This window comes from Xenopus laevis, chromosome 5S, assembly GCF_017654675.1.
Source record: "Xenopus laevis strain J_2021 chromosome 5S, Xenopus_laevis_v10.1, whole genome shotgun sequence".
Lineage (NCBI taxonomy): Eukaryota > Metazoa > Chordata > Amphibia > Anura > Pipidae > Xenopus > Xenopus laevis.
The window spans coordinates 95,623,459-95,642,212 of record NC_054380.1 but is presented as its reverse complement, the minus strand read 5'-3'; the positions used below and the strand labels follow the sequence as shown (position 1 = coordinate 95,642,212).

The following is an 18,754-nucleotide window of genomic DNA, read 5'->3' as shown; positions in this document are numbered from 1 at the left end:
TAAGGATTTTGTCGGCAAATGTAAACACCCCACTGGTACTAGTAATTTAGGTACTAACTGACTGTTCTGTAACAAAACTGTAGTACGTATCTTTAACAGAGAATGAAAGTGCTTATAACCCTAGTTCCCCTCCAAAGGTCTCACTCTGGAACAGCACCACATTGACTATAACTGCACCTATCACTGTAACTGGTTAAAAAATGCAGAGTAGCTCAGTGGGATTGGCAGATGCCTTCTCATGCACCTTCTCATGCACGGCTTTAGGTCTTCTCAGAGATGCAGGGCATGCACAGATGAAGCCAGGTCTGAATTAGCTGCATGTTTGCTCTTGTGGCAAGATACTGGGTGGCATTTGAAGGGGGCCTGGGTTTCATTCTTTTTAAATGCCAACTGAGTTTTCTATTCTATCATGTCGTTATAAAGAAGCCCACATATTGCATTTAGCTATTATAATTATTTATTGTAAACAGCCGAAAAAACTTTACATCCTTTATCTAAAAATAATCTTATAGCTACAAAAAAGTACTTAACCACTGCCACAGCCTTCTATGTTTGTATCATTCCTGCTGTAAACTACTGTCACATAACTACAGTACATCAGGGAAAGTCAACTTGAAGACCTCCAGATTTTGCTAAACTCCCTCCGCTGGTAGCCAGTATTATGTGGAGGACGGTGAGAGCTCCAACCATGCAGCAGTGCAGATACCTCACCTGTCCCTGACACAAAAACTTTCACCTGAGGTGCCTGGGACATCCGGAATAAAAAAAGTGGGGTTTTCTTCACTAATACCGTAAAAAGTCTTCTTTTTCATATTATTCAGTTAAAAGGTTCATTGCTCATGCTTTGGGAGTTTAATCTCCACCTTAAACACTTGTCTTCCTTCTTGGTCTTGCTCTGCTGCGAGTCAGGCCTTGATGCAACGTTGCCAAGCTCATCTTTAGAGGCACTACAGTACGCGCTGCACAACAGAGAGAGATGCTGTGTTAGTTTCACCATTCCTACTATCAAAGCTCCTCCAAGAAGCATCAGTGAAGGCCAGAACAGGCAGTGAAAGACCACTGAACGGTCATATTTTTTAATCAAGATGACATCCTCTGGTTTGCTTTCTGGGCGATGAAAACATAAAAAGGGTGTGTCGTTCTTGTGATCAAAATATTCTTTTATGTTCATGACGCCATCCAGTAAATCTTCTTTATCTCTTTGGCACCTTGGAATATAGAAGCACTGTATAAAACAACACAATTGCGCATATTGAAATACCACAGTATAATAACCTTCGCTAACAATCCGTTATATTTAAACAGAAAATATATTGTCGATGCACAGAATTGTTGCAACTTTGTTCATAATATGCAATTTGTGAGTTAAACTGTATAACAATTGGCTATTCAGTTCAGATATGGGATCCATTATCCAGAAACCTTTTATCCAGAGAGCTCAGAATGATGGGAAGGCCATCTCCCGTAGACTCCATTGTAATCAGATATTTAAAATTTTAAAAAATGATTTCCCTTTTCTCTGTAATAATAAAACCAGGTTGTGTCCTTGATCCCAACGAAAATATGATTAATACTTATCGGAGGCAAAATAATTGGGTTTAATTTATGTTTAAATAATTTTTTAGTAGACTTAAGATATGGAGATCCAAATTGCATGTCTGAGCATTCTGGATAACGGTCCCATACCTGTATAAGTGAATGCAATGGCAAATATTTTAAAGGAAAAGGCCGAAATGTATTTAATTTGTGGACATTTGAATTTAGAACTAATGATTTATCACAAATATGTACAACTGGGATAATGTTTACCAACTAAATAGCATTATTCTATATAAAATAATAAAAAAAGGCAAACGTGTCCCATATTTCTGATCAATCCTCGATACTTATTTTAAAATCCTTTATTTAAAATTACGCTTTTTTTTTCCTTTTGCACTTCAGGTGTGTGTGTATGTGCATATTTGTGCACACCCACCCCCAGAAGACCATAGATTTTGCTTAGATAAATGATGATTTTTTTTTTTTTTGCTGTAAAATAAATTTTTAAATTTCCTTCAAAATCCCACCTTTCATTGAATAACTTACTTTCGGGTTTATTTGTACTGCTTCTTCATTGTAATGTAGGACCGCCGTCTGGCCAGACTGAGACACATTCACCAATACCTGGAGGCAGGGATACTTTGATTGGCCATGGCAATCTGCGCCACATGTAAACGAACAGTCAACCCAGTCTTCCATTATATCAGCCTGGACAATTGTGCAGTTCGATTCTTCGTTCCAGACGCTTTAAAAAAAGAAATTATTTTGCTACTTATTTTTCTTAATCACTTGTAGGCAAATCAGTTAATTCAAATAAAAGTTACCCTTGTATATTTTCCACCACTGCAAAGTGCAAAATGTCTGTGCCTAAGCCCAGCGAGCCCCAATTTTGAAATGATTCATCCTTTAATCTTAACACCAGGTAAAAGTAGAAGGTTCTATTCTTAGCAACTTTTGAAATCATTTTATAGGCTTTGAAACATGCCTTCCTCTTGTACTTCTTTCCAGCTTTTAAATGGGGATCCGTGAGTCTGGCATCTAGCAATGTATAGCTCTGTGAAATTAAAATGTTGTTTTTACTTTTTATTAACCTATCTTTCTATACAAGCCCCCACTGCCTAGTTTCATTATCATATTGGTACCTAACAACCAGATCACAATGTAGGTCTCTATTAAAAGATACTGAGTAAAACAGCTCATATGTAGAACCCTGCTTCATGTAAATAAACCATTTTCATAATAATATACTTTTCTAGTAGTATGTGCCATTGGGTAATCATAAATAGAAAATTGGCATTTTAAAAAATAAGGGCCGCCCCCTGGGATCATACGATTCACTGTGCTCACAAACATACCAACAAACCATACATGTTAGGTCACATGAGCCAATTAACAGACAGAGTTGTGTCTTTTGCTTCCACACTTCTTCCTGTTACAGTTAGAGTTGTAGTATTTCTGGTCAGGTGATCTCTGAGACAGCACACAGACCATCACAAAATGGTGATTCAAGGCAAGAGATGTAAAAGGACAAGATTTACTTAAGTATATATTCCAGTTTGGTAAGATTCTTTAATATGATACTTAATATGATATAAACTATCTGTTGCTTAAGTGTTCATTTTGGGGGTATAATTTTCCTTTAAAGGACAAGGAAAGCCTGTATTCTATACTGTCCCCATATGATGCCTACTACTTAGCTCTACTCAGTTGCTAAATTATTCTCTCTCAAAAATGCCTACTTCAGTTGATAAGCTTTAGAAAATTTTCCGCTGCACTGTAATAGCTGTGCCATTTTTCTTTTTGCCTAGGTGCATGCACCACTATTATCCTGCCTGACCGCAGCTTCATAGTCTTCACAGAACTCTCCACAGCAAGCAAGCAGAATCAGGCAATGAAGAAACTATCACCTCACATTGCTGTACAGCTATACAGCATTGAAAGTGTTCTAGTTCCTCAGTGAGAGTCTGTGTTGACCTGATTATCTTGTTGTTTTAGAGGGCGGGCAATCAAGAAGTCCGCACTGACATATGTCAGTGAAAGCTGTAGACTTAATATATATATATAGTGAATAAAGTACCCCCGCTTTTAAAACATAAGGCTATTATAAGTTACTGAGGAGTTTCATGACCATATAAAAACACAGGGCCGAAGGCCGAGTGTTTTTATACAGGTCATGGTACTCCGAGGTAACTTCTAATATCCCTTATATTTTGCAACTGGGGGTACTTTACTTATTATAAAACACACGTTTGTGAGTCATGTTACATAGTTACATAGTTAAATTGGGTTGAAAAAAGACAAAGTTAATCAAGTTCAACCCCTCCAAATGAAAACCCAGCATCCATACACACACCCCTCTCTACTTTTAATTAAATTCTATATACCCATACCTATACAAACTATAGAGCTTAGTATCACAATAGCCTTTGATATTATGTCTGTCCAAAAAAATCATCCAAGCCATTCTTAAAGGCATTAACTGAATCAGCCATCACAACATCACCCGGCAGTGCATTCCACAACCTCACTGTCCTGACTGTGAAGAACCACCTACGTTGCTTCAAATGAAAGTTCTTTTCTTCTAGTCTGAAGGGGTGGCCTCTGGTACGGTGATCCTCATTATGGGTAAAAAGGTCCCCTGCTATTTGACTATAATGTCAAATAGCAAGGACAGAAATGACATCAGAACTCACCGTTTATAACTGATGACATCAGAACTCACCGTTATAGGATATAATTTACAAGATATTCATGGCTCTTGTATATTTTATATATATATATATATATATATATATGCTCCAGTGTCCTGCATGATCGTGGCCTTGGTCTTAGTAAAGACAGGAGCTTTATGGGTAATTTATTTTACACTAGTCAGCGATATTATCTGAAACAAAGTTATAGTGGACCAAAATGACTGCTATTTAAGGTAAATGAGTTGCACTAAACTGCAAAGACCAACTACAAATCACCTCAAGACATCGCTGTTATCTCTGTTAAAAAAGTTAATTTACAAGAGAATAACCTTTTAAATGCTACAATTAAAAGACTAATTATTATCTCATATCTATTCCAATACCACCTCTGTGCTGATGACACTCAAATATAATTCTCCTCTCCTAATCTCTGTTTGTGATTATTTACTTTACTGCATGTCCTTTATGTATATGTGCCCTGTAATACATTTTATTATTAAATATAGAATTGAAGTTACGTCTTTGATGCTCTATAAGAATCCTAGCTGGAGAGTAACTGCATGCCTAAACCCTCTGCATACAGAATGGAAACACTGGTCTGTTGGTATGTTAGTTAACCCTTTGGTGGCTGTGGAAGCAATTGTGTTGTCCTGAGAGCAGCTGTAGCAAGTTTTGTGAAGGTAGTGGGTGCTGGTGTGCCAGTCTAACCTGTGTGTAAGGTGGGAGAGAGAGACTGGGTATGTGTATGTGAACCCCTTATAGCTACACCTAAAGTCACATGCTGGGAATGTCTTGATCGTGACATATGCATTTAAATCTTTGCAAGAGCGTTCTATGGAATTGCCATGGATCTCTCCAGCTATTGGGCAAGTTTATATATCCTATTGGGCAGGAACCACTTCAGTCCACTGATGTGGACAGTGTGTGGACGGAATGATGGTGTATCTAGGGTTATTGCTTATTGCTAATTTTCTGCAGTGATCTTGCTGGCATGTCTGGTATTAATGAAGTGTTCATTGTGCATTTTCTTCAGTTATCTTGTTGGCATGCCTGTAGATAATGCAGTGCTTATTGTCTAATATCTGAAGTGAACTTGCTGGCATCTTTGGGGTTAAAGTGGACCTGTCATCCAGACACAAAAAGCTATATAATAAAAGTCCTTTTTAAATTAAACATGAAATTCAATTTCTATGTTTTATTTAAGCATTCATAGCTGTTGTAAGCGCATTTAAAAATCTCAACTGTCAATCAAATATTATCTGCCCCTCCGTTATGCCTAGATGCATTTCACTTTCACTCAGCACTTCTTAGATGTCACTGCTCTCCCCACATTCCCCCTGTTCTCTTCACAATTTAATTGTGTAACCAGTGCATGGGGATGGACAATGGGTCCCCCATTCCGGTGCACAAACAAGATACAGTGTCCACAAAATGTCTCCTGCCTGCTTGCTATAATTATGAATTCCCAGACTGAAGGAAACAAGATTCAAATAATTTATATAGTGTAATTAAAGTTCATTTTGCTTGACTAATGTGATAAAATAGGATTTTAAATATTTTTTTTGGGTGACGGGTCCCCTTTAATGGAGTCCTCATTTCCATGTTCTGCAGTGATCTTACTGGGCTTTGGGTCTCATCCAAAGAAAAAAAACAGATTCTCAAGCCTTTTGTGGTTAAATATGTCCCCCCCACACACATTATAAGAAAATTGGTGGCCAGGGCCCCTTTAACATCCATGCCTTCCCGAAGTCAGCAGCTCTCAGAAAGATGGGGGGCCCGGATAATCAAGTAAGTATGGCATGGCAAGGCCCCCCTTACCCTCGGGCCCCCTACAACTCTCCCCCCTGTCCCCCCCTGATGGCTGCCCTGCATGCATCCAAATAATGAACTTGTCTCTAGTCATTTTGACAGCTTACTGTTTCCCATATTTTGTGCATTTAGCAACATTTCAGAGCTTTGATCACTTGAATTAAATATAAAAGAAACTTATTTTTAAATTAATGGCACACTGTCCTTTCATGGCTGATGTTTTGTATGTGGAGTGAACCAAAAACCCTCAGCAGGCTCTGTAATTCTTATAGGGAACCATGGGCCCTTTTCCATCACAGGTTATATGGATGATAAATGGGGCTCAAAGCTTTGGCTCCTTCCATAGTCTTTTACATGTCTCTTGTTTCTGTAGGTCCAACTGCAAGATTTACCGTATATACTCGAGTATAAGCCGACCCGAGTATAAGCCGAGGTACCTAATTTTACCTACAAAAACTGGGAAAACTTATTGACTCTAGTATAAGCCTAGACACAACTACAGCCCTGTCTCCCAGCAGCGCACATTCTGCCAAAGCGACCCCCCCAGCGATCAACCGGACTTCTTTGCAAAGTTGATGGTGACAGAGAATTGCCAAACGGATTACTGTGTGCATTGTCCCACTGTCCCACTACCATGTGCAGAGGGTGCTGTTTGACATTGCCATCACTGTTAATTTTTCATATAACCAACAGAGGGCGCTGTGTGATATTGCAGTCACTGTTATTCTTTCATATAACCAACAGATGGCGCTGTGTGATATTGCAGTCACTGTTATTCTTTCATACAACCAACAGATGGCGCTGTGTGATATTGCAGTCACTGTTAATCTTTCATATAACCAACAGAGGGCGCTGTGATATTGCAGTCACTGTTATTCTTTCATACAACCAACAGAGGGCGCTGTGATATTGCAGTCACTGTTATTCTTTCATACAACCAACAGATGGCGCTGTGTGATATTGCAGTCACTGTTATTCTTTCATACAACCAACAGATGGCGCTGTGTGATATTGCAGTCACTGTTAATCTTTCACACAACCAACAGATGGCGCTGTGTGATATTGCAGTCACTGTTATTCTTTCATACAACCAACAGATGGCGCACTGTTATTCTTTCATATAACCAACAGAGGGCATTGTGGGATATTGCAGTCTCTCCCCAAGTGTACTGTTGGTATAGGAATGATTAAAAATGACTGCAATCTCAGCAGCTCGGGTCGGGTACCGCTGACCCGCGTATAAGCCGAGGTAGACTTTTTCAGCACATTTTGGATGCTGAAAAACTCGGCTTATACACGGGTATATACGGTAAGCTATTCCAATTATTTTGCTATTTTTATTTGAATCAAATGATTTTCTGTGTGTCCCTTGAGGAATAAGAATACGTTGCTTAGATTTGCAGCATTTTTCAAGGAGTTCAGTTGTATACAATTGTCTCTTGGATGATTTTACAGTACAGTCTTTAAAAAGATATTCAATATATATGGAGTTGAACCCTTCTAATGCCGCTGTCACAGTGGAAATGTCTATTGTTTACATGCTCCTCTCTGGAGTTGTGATTAATTTTGTAGACAAAGGTGCATATTTAGCAGAGATTTTCACCACTGTAAAGAAACTGGGGTTTTAAAGGAACAGTAACACCAAAAGTGAAAGTATTTTAAAGGAATGCCAATGTCCTGCACTGGTAAAACTGGTGTGTTTGCTTTAGAAACACTACTATAGTTTATATATACAAGCTTCTGTGTAGCCATGGGGACAGCTATTCAAGCACAGGATACATAGTAGATAACAGATAAGTTCTGAAGAATCCCATTGTATACTACAGAGCTTATCTGTTATCTGCTGTGTATCCTGTACAATTTCTCATATTTCAGCTTTCAGCTTACACAGCAGCTTGTTTATATAAATAATTCTAGGGACCCATAAGGTTAAGTTCCCCTAGGGTCCTAAAAGTACCACATGGTTGGAAATCCCATAGTATGGCCAGCTATGTGCTGGACCTAAATTGGATAAGGGAGGGGGAGTGGGTCCTTTGTCCCTGTGCAGTGTGCCGTGGCAGATTCCAGATTTGGCCAGAAGGTGTCACTGTTGTGTAACTTCATACAGCTGAACAGCCACATGCTCAGTTCAGTCTACTTCCTGATTTCATTCCAGTCAGAAGTGCAGGACTGTAGCTAAGATGTAAGAGGCCTAAGGAATTTGAGTAGCCCTGAGGGGCTAGGGGTACAGGGCCCAAAGCCTTGTGGGTTCAACTATGGAAAGCAACCTCGTGGAAAGTGATGTCCTGTGTGGGATTGGGGATAACGAGACCCTGATAAGAGATGCCTGGAGATGGGGCTTTGTTGTGCTTACACTGAGAATAGTGTTGGAGTGTGCCCTAAAGATTTAAGCAAGTTTCGTGTGCCCCGCTAGGAAAGCTTGGGAGCGCAGTCTGAGTATTGGTTTGCTCATTGGATGCCTGCTAGCTCTGTGTGAGCCCTGGGTGAGTCTGTTTGAGGAAGGGTAGTGTAAGGCTCCAGTGTGTCCCCTGTTTGAGAACAGGCATTGTTCATGTACCTGCTATGTGGGAGCATCTACCTCTGTCCAACTGGAGAGGTAAATTGGGCAGGTAGAGCTACTTGGGGAAAGTTTAAGAGCCCTTGGGGGGAAAAGGGACTGTGTCTCTCTTTGTCCACCAGGAGTGGAGTGTGGGACTGCATCTGATAAGGATTGTGCCAGGGGTTGGACTACCACACGGGTTCCCCAGGGTAGAGGGTATTGATATTGTAAATTGTATTTACTCTTTCCTTCTATATAAAGTTCTATTTGTTTTACTGCAATGGTGTGGTTAATCATTCGTTCCTAGTGGGGCACCCGTAGGTGTATTCCCGGGATCCCACTAGGTGGAGGCACTGCCATGAGAGGTAAATTCCCAGTACCCTTTCATTTAGCAAAGGGGATTCAGGACCTGTGGATGGTGAGAAATTATTGGTGTATATCCTAGGACACCGGGGGGTGGTCAAGATGGGGTTACACAATTACACAATTCCTGAAGCTAACACACCAGTTTTACCAGTGGAGCATAACAATATATTATCTTTTCATTATGTTAAAAGACTAAACATTGTTTAGTGTCACTGTTCTTTTTCATTTATCAATGGGTAACAGTGAAAGTTTATTCTTTGATTAATAATCTAATAGTTATACATATTAGGCATCTTCGTTGCTGTATTTGGAAGGCTTACTAATCTTTTTTTTGTGGTTTCTTACTCTCCATCAACATTAGTTAATTATATTAAGAGCTTTTACTGTAATTTTGTGTGTTGAGAATCAGTCTTGAGTGCATACATGATTTGATTGATTTAATTTTATCCTTCCTGTTGTTGAACTCATGAGCATTCAGACCTGCATTTCAGCAAACCTGCATCTCAGCAAACCTGCATTTTATGTCATTTTTTCTAATCAACATGATGCATTTATATGCATTTTACGCATGTTTAGAATATATAAATCTTTTTCTAAATGCAATATATGCAGTTTGATCCTTTCGGCATGCATTTCAGTAGATCCCCATCCCAACATGTGGGTGAACCTCTGTGCTACACAAAAAAGCTGATTTTAGCAAACAGATGGAAGCAATCCTCAGTATTGTGGGTACAGAGAGACAAAAAAGAAGAAAAGGTAAAAAGTCAAAGACAGAACAGCAGAACCACAAAGGAAGGCAGAAAGCAAAGGAAGAAAGAAATAAAGGTAAGGGTAGTGGCAGTGAAAAAGAGGGTAAAGGAGAATACTTTTAACAAAGGTAGAATTAGAAACAACAATACAGAGACACCTGGAATATGCAATATCTCACATACAGTGAGGGGACCAAAAAGAATTATAGAAGATCTTTGCTGTGATAGGGTTGCTCTACTACTGGGTTAGTACAATAGGCCCTAGGCATAAGGTACTTCATTTTCAGGCACTTATTCTCCTTTCACATCTTGACTGAGCTGAACGAGTTATTAATGGTTTTAGAATTATTTATACCTATCTCCACTGTGCCTTTGAATTACTTTGTCCTACAGTTCTTTGAATATTCTTTTATCCTCATGACTGACCCTTTGTATTAAAGCTCGGCAGAGGAAACCTAGGAGAACTGTGTAATTTATCCTGAAATCACATGCATCCTTAAAGTTTAATGTAGATGATGGCCGTTATCTAATAGGATGATTTAGAAGGGAGGGAGAGACATGTGTGGGTTTTTAGTACTATTACAATGCCGTCACATCAATGTGATAGAATTTGAGTACAGTACAATGGGTTGCTCTCATTATAAAACCATAACTGTAACTAATGCTATTAGAATACTCTGTTTCTATAGTTATCAAAATTGTACTATAAATTGTAATAAATAAAAAGAAAGGCGGTTCTGCCTAAATATTCGTAATGGGTTTATGTTTTTTCACTTAAAGGAGACATTTTATATAACCTCCATATTCAGCTACGTTACTCATCCTTCCTCAAAACATTTAATGATGCAGAAAGAAAAATGTTTTGAAAGCATTTTACCTCCTAAAACTGTCATTGTATCAGAGGTGTAGATAGATATTTACAGGTCACAAGCTAGGCTGAAATGAAGAGTGGGAGTGTCTCTTCAATCTCCCACAGGAAGTGGTCACAGCACTGATTGACAGACTGAACTCTGCATGGACTCCCACCCTCTGTCCTATGTGTTTCCAGCCTGCACATAACTTATGTCTTATGCTGCTGCCTGATCATTCACTTATAACAATATACCTTAAATGTTAAACATAAAGAAATAGATGTGAAGGTTAATACAAACAGTAATAGTAACGCAATAGTAATATTTTCTTTTATTTAAAGTACAACAGTATGTTCCTGTGTTCCACAGCAAATAGGCATCAGCCACAATGTACCTGCCCAGCTGGACATAATCTATAGTCCATAATACATTTTTATACACATGCAACTCCCTGCCTCTATTTCATTATAAAAGTTATACAAACAGTGTACAGTATTTACTGTTATGATATTCCATAATAGCAGCTGTAGCTTTGTTTAACTGCATATTGATATATGATCAGGTGCAAGAGTATAAATACAGCTGTTCTGGAACAATTTACGATCAGGTGCAGGGAGTTGCAATGGAAAATGCAGCAGTTGTGGAACAATTTATGGTCAGTTGCAGGAAGTTGCAAGAGAATAAATGCAGCTGTTCTGGAACAATTTATGATCAGGTGCAGGGCGTTGCAAGGGAAAATGCAGCTGTTGTGGAACATTTTTTGGTCAGGTGCGAGTTGCAATGGAATAAATGTAGCTGTTTTGGAACAATTTATGATCAGGTGCACAGAGTTTCAAGGTAAAAATGCAGCTGTTATGGAACAATTTATGTTAAGGTGCAGGGAGTTGCAAGGGAATAAATGCAGCTGATGTTTTGGAATTGTATAACATAATAACAGATGCAGGGAGTTACAAAGGAAAACCAAAAAGATGTTGATTGCTTTTTTTGTATACAACATAATATTGTGTAGAAAATGACTATGGTATTTTTTTATTTTTTTTTGAAAGGGGAGAAAGGAACAGGACAGAGAGGGGGGTTTAATGAATAGGGCAGAGAGGGAGAGAAACAAACACTACAGGGATGGAGAAAGGAACAGTACAGAGAGGGAGAGAAAGGAGCAGTTCAGGGAAGGTAAAACAAGCAGTAAGGGTAAACAGATATCTGCATATGGAACGCATTTTAGGACATTGTCAGGGGAAATTGTTGTCCTGCATGCACTGTCCTAAGCAAGAGGAATGCAAGACGGCATCCTTTTTTACTCACCCATGCTCCGAGGCTGTTGTCACACCTCGCTCTTCCATCCTCAGCCATCAGCTCTTTCTCCTCACTCCTCAGCCATTCATTCTGGGTCCTAGCTTCTCCTTCCTCAGTTGTCAGCTCTTGCTCTTCACTCCTAAGGGTGTGCATATTCAGCCCTGCGCCCTGATTATAGTTACTTGTTCTTGCCAAGCAATCAAATTTGAGCTACAGCTGACGGCTGAGGAGGGAGAAGCTAGGACCCAGGACGGATGGCTGAGGAGGGAGCAGCAAGGACCCAGGACTGATGGCTGAGGAGCAGGACCTGACAGCTGACATGGGTGGAGCGAGGTATGACATCTGCTTTGAGGAGGGGTGAGTGGAAAAGCAGCCGACGTTGCATTCCTCTAACATAGGAGATCGCATACAGGAGATGGATTTCCCCTGACGATATCCTAATATGCATTCCATATCTGCAGGGAAGGACTGAGTGTGACATCAGAAACACGCCCACTCCTCCCTCACTGGCTGTTGTTCTGTAGCTAAAGGTGGCCATAGACACAAAGATCCGCTCGTTTGGCAACATCGCCAATGAGCGGATCTTTCCCCGATATGCCATTAACAAGCAATAATGGCTATATCGGGGGTAATCTGATCGTTCGGCCATATGGCCGGACAATCCGATTACGATGTGCCATGGGCTCCGGCGGGATCGGTCGGGTCAAAATCAAACCTGACCGATCGACCAAACGACCGATCTCTGCTGGACGAAAGATGTCGGCACACGCCACATCCGATCAGAAAATGGACGAATCCTCGATTCGTACGATAGGATCTGTGTGTCTATGGCCACCTTTAGGCAGAAAGAACTGGCGGCTGCAGACTCAGATACTGGAGAGTCCTGGACAGGAAGTTGCAAAATGGGAGGGCTGATTACAGTTTTCAAGCTAATACAGACTTTTTTTGATCCAAAAGTTATTAAAATAAAAACTACTTCTTCTATTTTACATTATTTTACATGGCTTGATGCATTGTGAAAATGTATGCTATATGTCCCCTTTAATAAATTTAACATTTTCAGAGCAAAATATAGCAAAACCACACATTTTTCGAGATTTGTGGAAAAAAACGCAATTCAATTGTTAGTAAATGGGCCCCTTAATTTCAAAGAGTATTAGAGTAATTAGAGTAGTCTAGTTTAAAATCAGACCGCTATAGGTTGCTATGGGTTATAAGACCTAGTGCAAATGTTGTAAATTGTATTACATATTTTCCTACAGATTGGTGCATTTATTTAGGTCAGAAGAACTAGCGAAAAAAAGAATATGACGGACAGAGGAATAACGGAAACATATGAATATGGAGAGAATCAGTTTTTTGCAGGGATGCGCTGAATCCATAATTTTTGGATTTTTTGGATATGCAAATCAGTATGTAGCAAAATATGGAACTGAATCTTGTTTGCTTTTAGTTTGTTAACCAGTGCTCTCTAACTGGCTAGTCTGGATGACACACAAGTTAAAGGACTAGCAGGGTGAGAGAAGGGTGATGCTCTATACTTTAGAGTCAGCAATGGGTATGGCTTAAAAATCACAATTTCATTAATTAGAAAGTAATTTCAGCCATATAGTGTTTGCACAAACTATTCCTGTTTAGTTTAAAATGGTTTTTTTTCTGTCTTAATAGGTTGATTTACTGACACCAGGTCTTAAGTGCACTAATGCAACCAATTAGATCTTTGATCAAAACAAATTGCAGATTGTTACTAAGGGTAACTGCATTGGTAAAAGTTGTGTAGTTAGGGGCTCCAGGCACTCTGAGAAAAACCAAGGGGCCTCAAAAATATAGTAAAAAAACAATACTTGTATTTATTAATGGTTAAGTGAACATCTCCCACAGGCCCTACACGTTTCATGCCCTTGTGGCACTTAGTCATGGGCTCCTATTGGTGCACCTATATTATTAAATCAACCTCGATTTTTGTTCTTTAGTATATTGATATGTGTGAACATTACATCTTCTTGGCACCCATTTCTAGTTTCTAGCACCGAGCACAATTTTCTATTTTGCTTTTCATTTGTAGTGTGACAATTCTATTACTACTTTTGGATGAAATAGTGTAGAATTTTGTTGACTTGTAAAATGAAGCCTGTGTACCATACAGAATAAATCTCCACTGCGACATAAGCTGCAGATATTGCAACACAATATTTGAGGACTGTGCATTCTTTCACATACTCAACATCAGATGGGCCAACTTACCTGAGCATGAATGGCTTTAGAATTGTGATGCCCAGTAAGAAAAACATGAGCACTGAAAGCCCCATCATAGTGAAGCCCAGCAGCATTGCTCTATCTTCCCCTGCATTGGAGGCCTGTTTTTTCATTTTTTCAGATGACTTCACCCCATCGCTGCTGCTTTCTTTTCTTTTCACCCTGGCAGGTACTGCCGAGAAGGCTTCCCTTAAAGAAAAGAGACACCCCTGTTAGCATCCGGATGTTGACTTTTTATTATTTAAGATTGAGTCATTAAAATTAGAAGCATCACCATTTCATGGTTCAGATGGCAATGCTATAAAGTCGCATAAAAGGGTAACTAAAGTCTCAAATAGAATAATGCTAGAAATGCTGTATTTTGTATACTAAACATAAACATGAACTTACTGCACCAGAATCCTATGCTTATGCTTTCAAAGTTGGCTATCATCTTGTAACTTTGTTAAACATCTTTGCAAGACCAAGACTACGCACATGCTCAGTGTGTTCTGGGCTTCTGTTGGGAGGTTAATAATATCTGCCAGAAGCCAATACAGCAATTTTAATAATCAGAATATGCAGACTGCACTGGGTCTGCGAATACAAATCTCTAGACGGTCCTCAGCTGCTATACAGGGAAACAAACAAAGCTGCTTGAGTTCTGGGAAGTGAGGTGGGGGGCTCCCCCTGCTGTTTGAAAGTATGGTCGTTTGGGACCGTCTGAATGGAGATAGAAGTAAAAATGGGATTTTACTTTTTTGACTTTACATTGACTTTACATCCATGTAAACCCTGCTATTAGTTACCCAAATTGCTGGTAGTCATAAAATCCTAGTTTTGTTATGAAAAAGTTAAGTTAAGTTTCCTTAATACAGGATCTATTATTCAGAATACTCAGGACCTGGGATTTTCTGGATCAGGGTTCTTTCCGTAATTTGGATCTCCATGCCTTATGTTTGCTAAAAATCATCTAACCATTAAATAAACCCAGTAGGATTGTTTTGCCACCAATAAGGATTAATTCAGTTTAGTTGGGATCAAGTACAAGGTACTGTTTAATTAAAGAGAAAAAATAAATAATTTTTAAAATATTGGATTATTTGATTAAAATGGTATCAATGGGGGATGGCTTTCCCATGATTTGAAACTTTCTGGATAATAGGTTTCCGGATAACGGATTCTATGACTGTACTATGTATAACTTTTGTGTGAAGGGTTTAATGTCACCCAAAAACTTTATTCTGCTACATGAAAGAAAATAATGTAAGCAACTTTCCGATAAACATTCATTAAATATTTTCAGAATATTTAAAAGTTAGCAAAAGTCAGTTCCCCTCCAGATGAATCCGCTGGCGTCTGCTACATTGTTTTGGATGTCAGGACCAGGAATGCAGAGAAAATGAACAGCCAAATACTACTTTTAATAGCAATAATATTTACAAATAACGTTGGAAGAAAAGAAAATATAAACCGTTACTGAAATGGCAGAGATCCATCCTATAATGCAGATTCTGGTCCAATAAAATTTGGAGTTGAGTGTTTATATAAATACTGTATATTATTGTATTAACAAATCAACGGGTGCTGGATCTCTTAGACTATGTTTAGCTACATTTAACCAAGGTTGTCATATTTTAGCTAGGCAACAGTTTAAAAACAAAAAAATTGCAATCTATGTGGGTTATTTATTAAAGTTCAAATGCAAAAAAACGTGAAAAATTCTAGTTTTTTTTTTTTATACTATAAAAACCTTATTTTTAGTGAAAAAAAAAACTTGAATTTTTGGAGATTTATAATACCCCGAGGATGGAAAAAGACAGAATTCTAAAATGCTCCATCTCAGACCTGCCGAAGTTGTATATAAGTCAAAGGGAGAGGTCCCTATCCTATTTGGAAGTTTCTGTGGTCTGCACTGGATTTAATAAAAGGTAATAAATACTGCAAATTTAAAGGCCTGTCAAAAGGGCCATAGTTCTTGGGATACAGCCCCCAGTTCCAAGGGCACATTATCAAAAAAAGAAGAAATATCCAAAAACTCTATAGTAAAGTTAAAAAGCTAGAAGAATAGAAGAATAGGCATACAGACCAAATGGTATTCCGCCTTAGTTGGTCTGTATGCCTATTCTTTTAACTTGATGTTAAATAAAATCTAGCTTTTAAACTTTACTATGGGGATATTCCTTCTTATTTTTTTGCTGCACTGGATTTAACCAGAAAATCCAACTATTTCGGGGCATTTCAGACAAAAATCCAAAAAATCAAGCAATTCTGGAAAAAAATCCGAAAAAATCAGACGATTCTGATTTTTTGATCGATTTTATATGGTTTAAATTATGCTTTTTTTTAAAATAATAAATAAGGTCCAATTGTGAATTCTAGTTTGGTCAAACTTTTTCATTTAAATACTCAGAAAAATTTCGTATTTTGATAAATAAGGCCCTGTGTACTTTTATATAATGATTAATTAAGATCAAATTGTGGGGGATAACAATCACAGGTCTCTTGATAATGAGAAAAAAAAAAGATGGCTGGGGTAAGGTACCTACTGGTCACCCCAAAGGGATCCCTATAACTGCAGTGACGGAAAGCACAACACAATCACTCTTGTAAACCTTGGCAGCTACATTATATTAGAGTACGTCCCTAGAACCAAGAATAGCCACACAACCTGTAAATGCATCAGCAGTTTTTAGTGGAAAGCACTGGCTCACATTTTGCCCTGACACAGTCGTTGTTATGTAAACACATCCCTATAATATATTGAATATACCCTATGGTTACCAGCTCCTATGAAAAATTGGTGACATCAAATATAGATAGATAGGCTGCATTTAATTCAGATGCAAACAGTGCATCCCAGCAAGCTGTAACCGTGATATACAATGTACAATCTGTGACTTTCATACTAAAATTCAGGGGGGTAAATTCTGCACAAACTCCATTTTGAAAATGTTGTTTTGAGCAGTGATACATACATTTGTTTTCTTCTAGTTCATGTAGGCAGTGGATATGATAACAAATGTACACAGCAATCCTCTTATGTACATAACAAAACCTAAATTTGAGGTACAATTTTTACCTATGAAATAGGAGGGTTAAAATAATAATGGTAAAATAATAACATTCCCAACCATGACCAGTTGCAACTGTGTGAAGTCAGTAAGAACTGGAGCTAATTCATTTGAAAATAATTGTTATCAGAGTGGGGTTGTAACTTGTGGCTTTTCAGCTATCTGACTAACAGGCACCACCTGATCCCCTTTGTTTGTTGGAAGTCTGTGGGGAGCTGGAGCTTAACAACAGCAAAAGGCTTGCAAGTTATAAATAAATACATATGAAAAATCAGGGGTTACAGAGTGTTAAATTGAATTTGCACCATTACTAATGGAACTTGTGGCAAATGCCAATTCTGTCCATAACCAGTGGTGTTTTTTTCGTTCTGAATAGCCACAGTTTTATTTCCTACCTACAGCTTGCTATTTTACTATTTTTACTTTAAAACTACATTCCAGTCAATTACTGCCATTTTATTCCTGGAAAGGAAAACACATTTTTACAGTTAACTGAAATGAAGCAATGAATGGTGCATTTGCGCTCACTACACTTCTCACAACACAAGAGTTATTTTGAAATGGGAAAAGGCCTGTCTCTCACCTCATGTAGCGTCTGCGGCTGCCTTGCAGTGCGATCTGGATGGGAACACTGAACGACTGTCTGTGTGCTACTGGCTGCATCCACATTGCCTCTTTAAGCAGAGCCATCACGGGTGGAATACACAGGCAGAGAGAAATCTCCCGCTGTTAAGACCAATCCCCAACCATCAACACTGCATAATTCCCTCAGCTTCTCCAATTTACAGATTACGCATAATTATACTTATCTTGTACAAGAACACTCTCCCAGATTCTAATAAAGAGAATAAAGTTGCTTGCATAGCCAGGAGTGACTTTTCCACCTATAAAGATAACAGGCCTCTAACTAATGCCTGTGATTAGAAGAATATTTTATCTCCTGTGTGTTTTGGTTTCAGCAAGTGACATGTTTCTATAGAAACCTTTACTCCAGTTGGATGTTGTTGTGTCTCAAGAGCTCGCAGAAGACCTAAAGGGAAGGTGTTGACTTTTTTTCCAGCTGCCTTCGACATGGATTTAGAGTCTGCACCAACAAAAGCACATTAAAACCAGTTGTTCCCTAGAACAGATTTACTTTACAAGGGTTAATACATGAACATAGGTGCTAAAAAGCTCAAGGGCAGCTGCCAATAGCAACCGATAAGCAAATAGTTTTAAACATTTCACTGTAAATTAGAAAATGAAAAGCAAAGACCAAAATTGGCATCAATGGTATTAAATGAGCACTGTGGTTGCCAAACTGTTAGAGGGCATGTACCACAATCTTGCTATAAACAGAAACTGAGAAAAGACACTTCATAGTTTGCAGCCTAACTGCTTATAACGTGTCTACTAGGGTGATCCTGGCCCCTCTGCCACCTGAGGCAGCAGCAGTTATGCTGCCCCCCCTCCCCTGGAAATTCGCTCTTAAAGTACCAGGAGCAGCATTTTTGCTGCCCCTGGTACCTAGTAGGGCGCTGCCACCTGAGGCGACAGCCTCAACTCACCTCATTGGCGAAGCACCCCTGCACGGTGTCTAGCATCTAGCAATGGTATGCTGGATCCA

At 38.9% G+C, this 18,754-nt stretch overlaps 1 protein-coding gene across 1 annotated transcript; it reads right to left on the bottom strand.

Moving 5' to 3' along the window:
• Positions 1–450: 450 nt before the first annotated feature.
• On the bottom strand, positions 451–18,256 carry kcnmb3.S (potassium channel subfamily M regulatory beta subunit 3 S homeolog). The gene is made up of 4 exons (XM_018265690.2): positions 17,732–18,256; positions 14,084–14,284; positions 2,086–2,284; positions 451–1,225 (listed from the first exon to the last, which is right to left on the bottom strand). The coding sequence occupies exons 1-4, from the start codon at positions 17,836–17,838 to the stop codon at positions 818–820; spliced, it is 915 nt and encodes a 304-aa protein (XP_018121179.1). The 5' UTR covers positions 17,839–18,256; the 3' UTR covers positions 451–817.
• Between the last annotated feature and the right edge of the window lie 498 nt (positions 18,257–18,754).

Excerpts from the sequence above, each read along its gene's own strand:
- kcnmb3.S (XM_018265690.2), bottom strand. The coding sequence starts at position 17,838 with ATGGCTCTGCTTAAAGAGGCAATGTGGATGCAGCCAGTAGCACACAGA. Across the intron at positions 14,285-17,731 it reads AGCCGCAGACGCTACATGAG|GGAAGCCTTCTCGGCAGTAC; the intron begins GTGAGAGACAGG and ends CTTTTCTTTAAG. Across the intron at positions 2,285-14,083 it reads CTAAAGCCATTCATGCTCAG|CGTCTGGAACGAAGAATCGA; the intron begins GTAAGTTGGCCC and ends CTTTTTTTAAAG.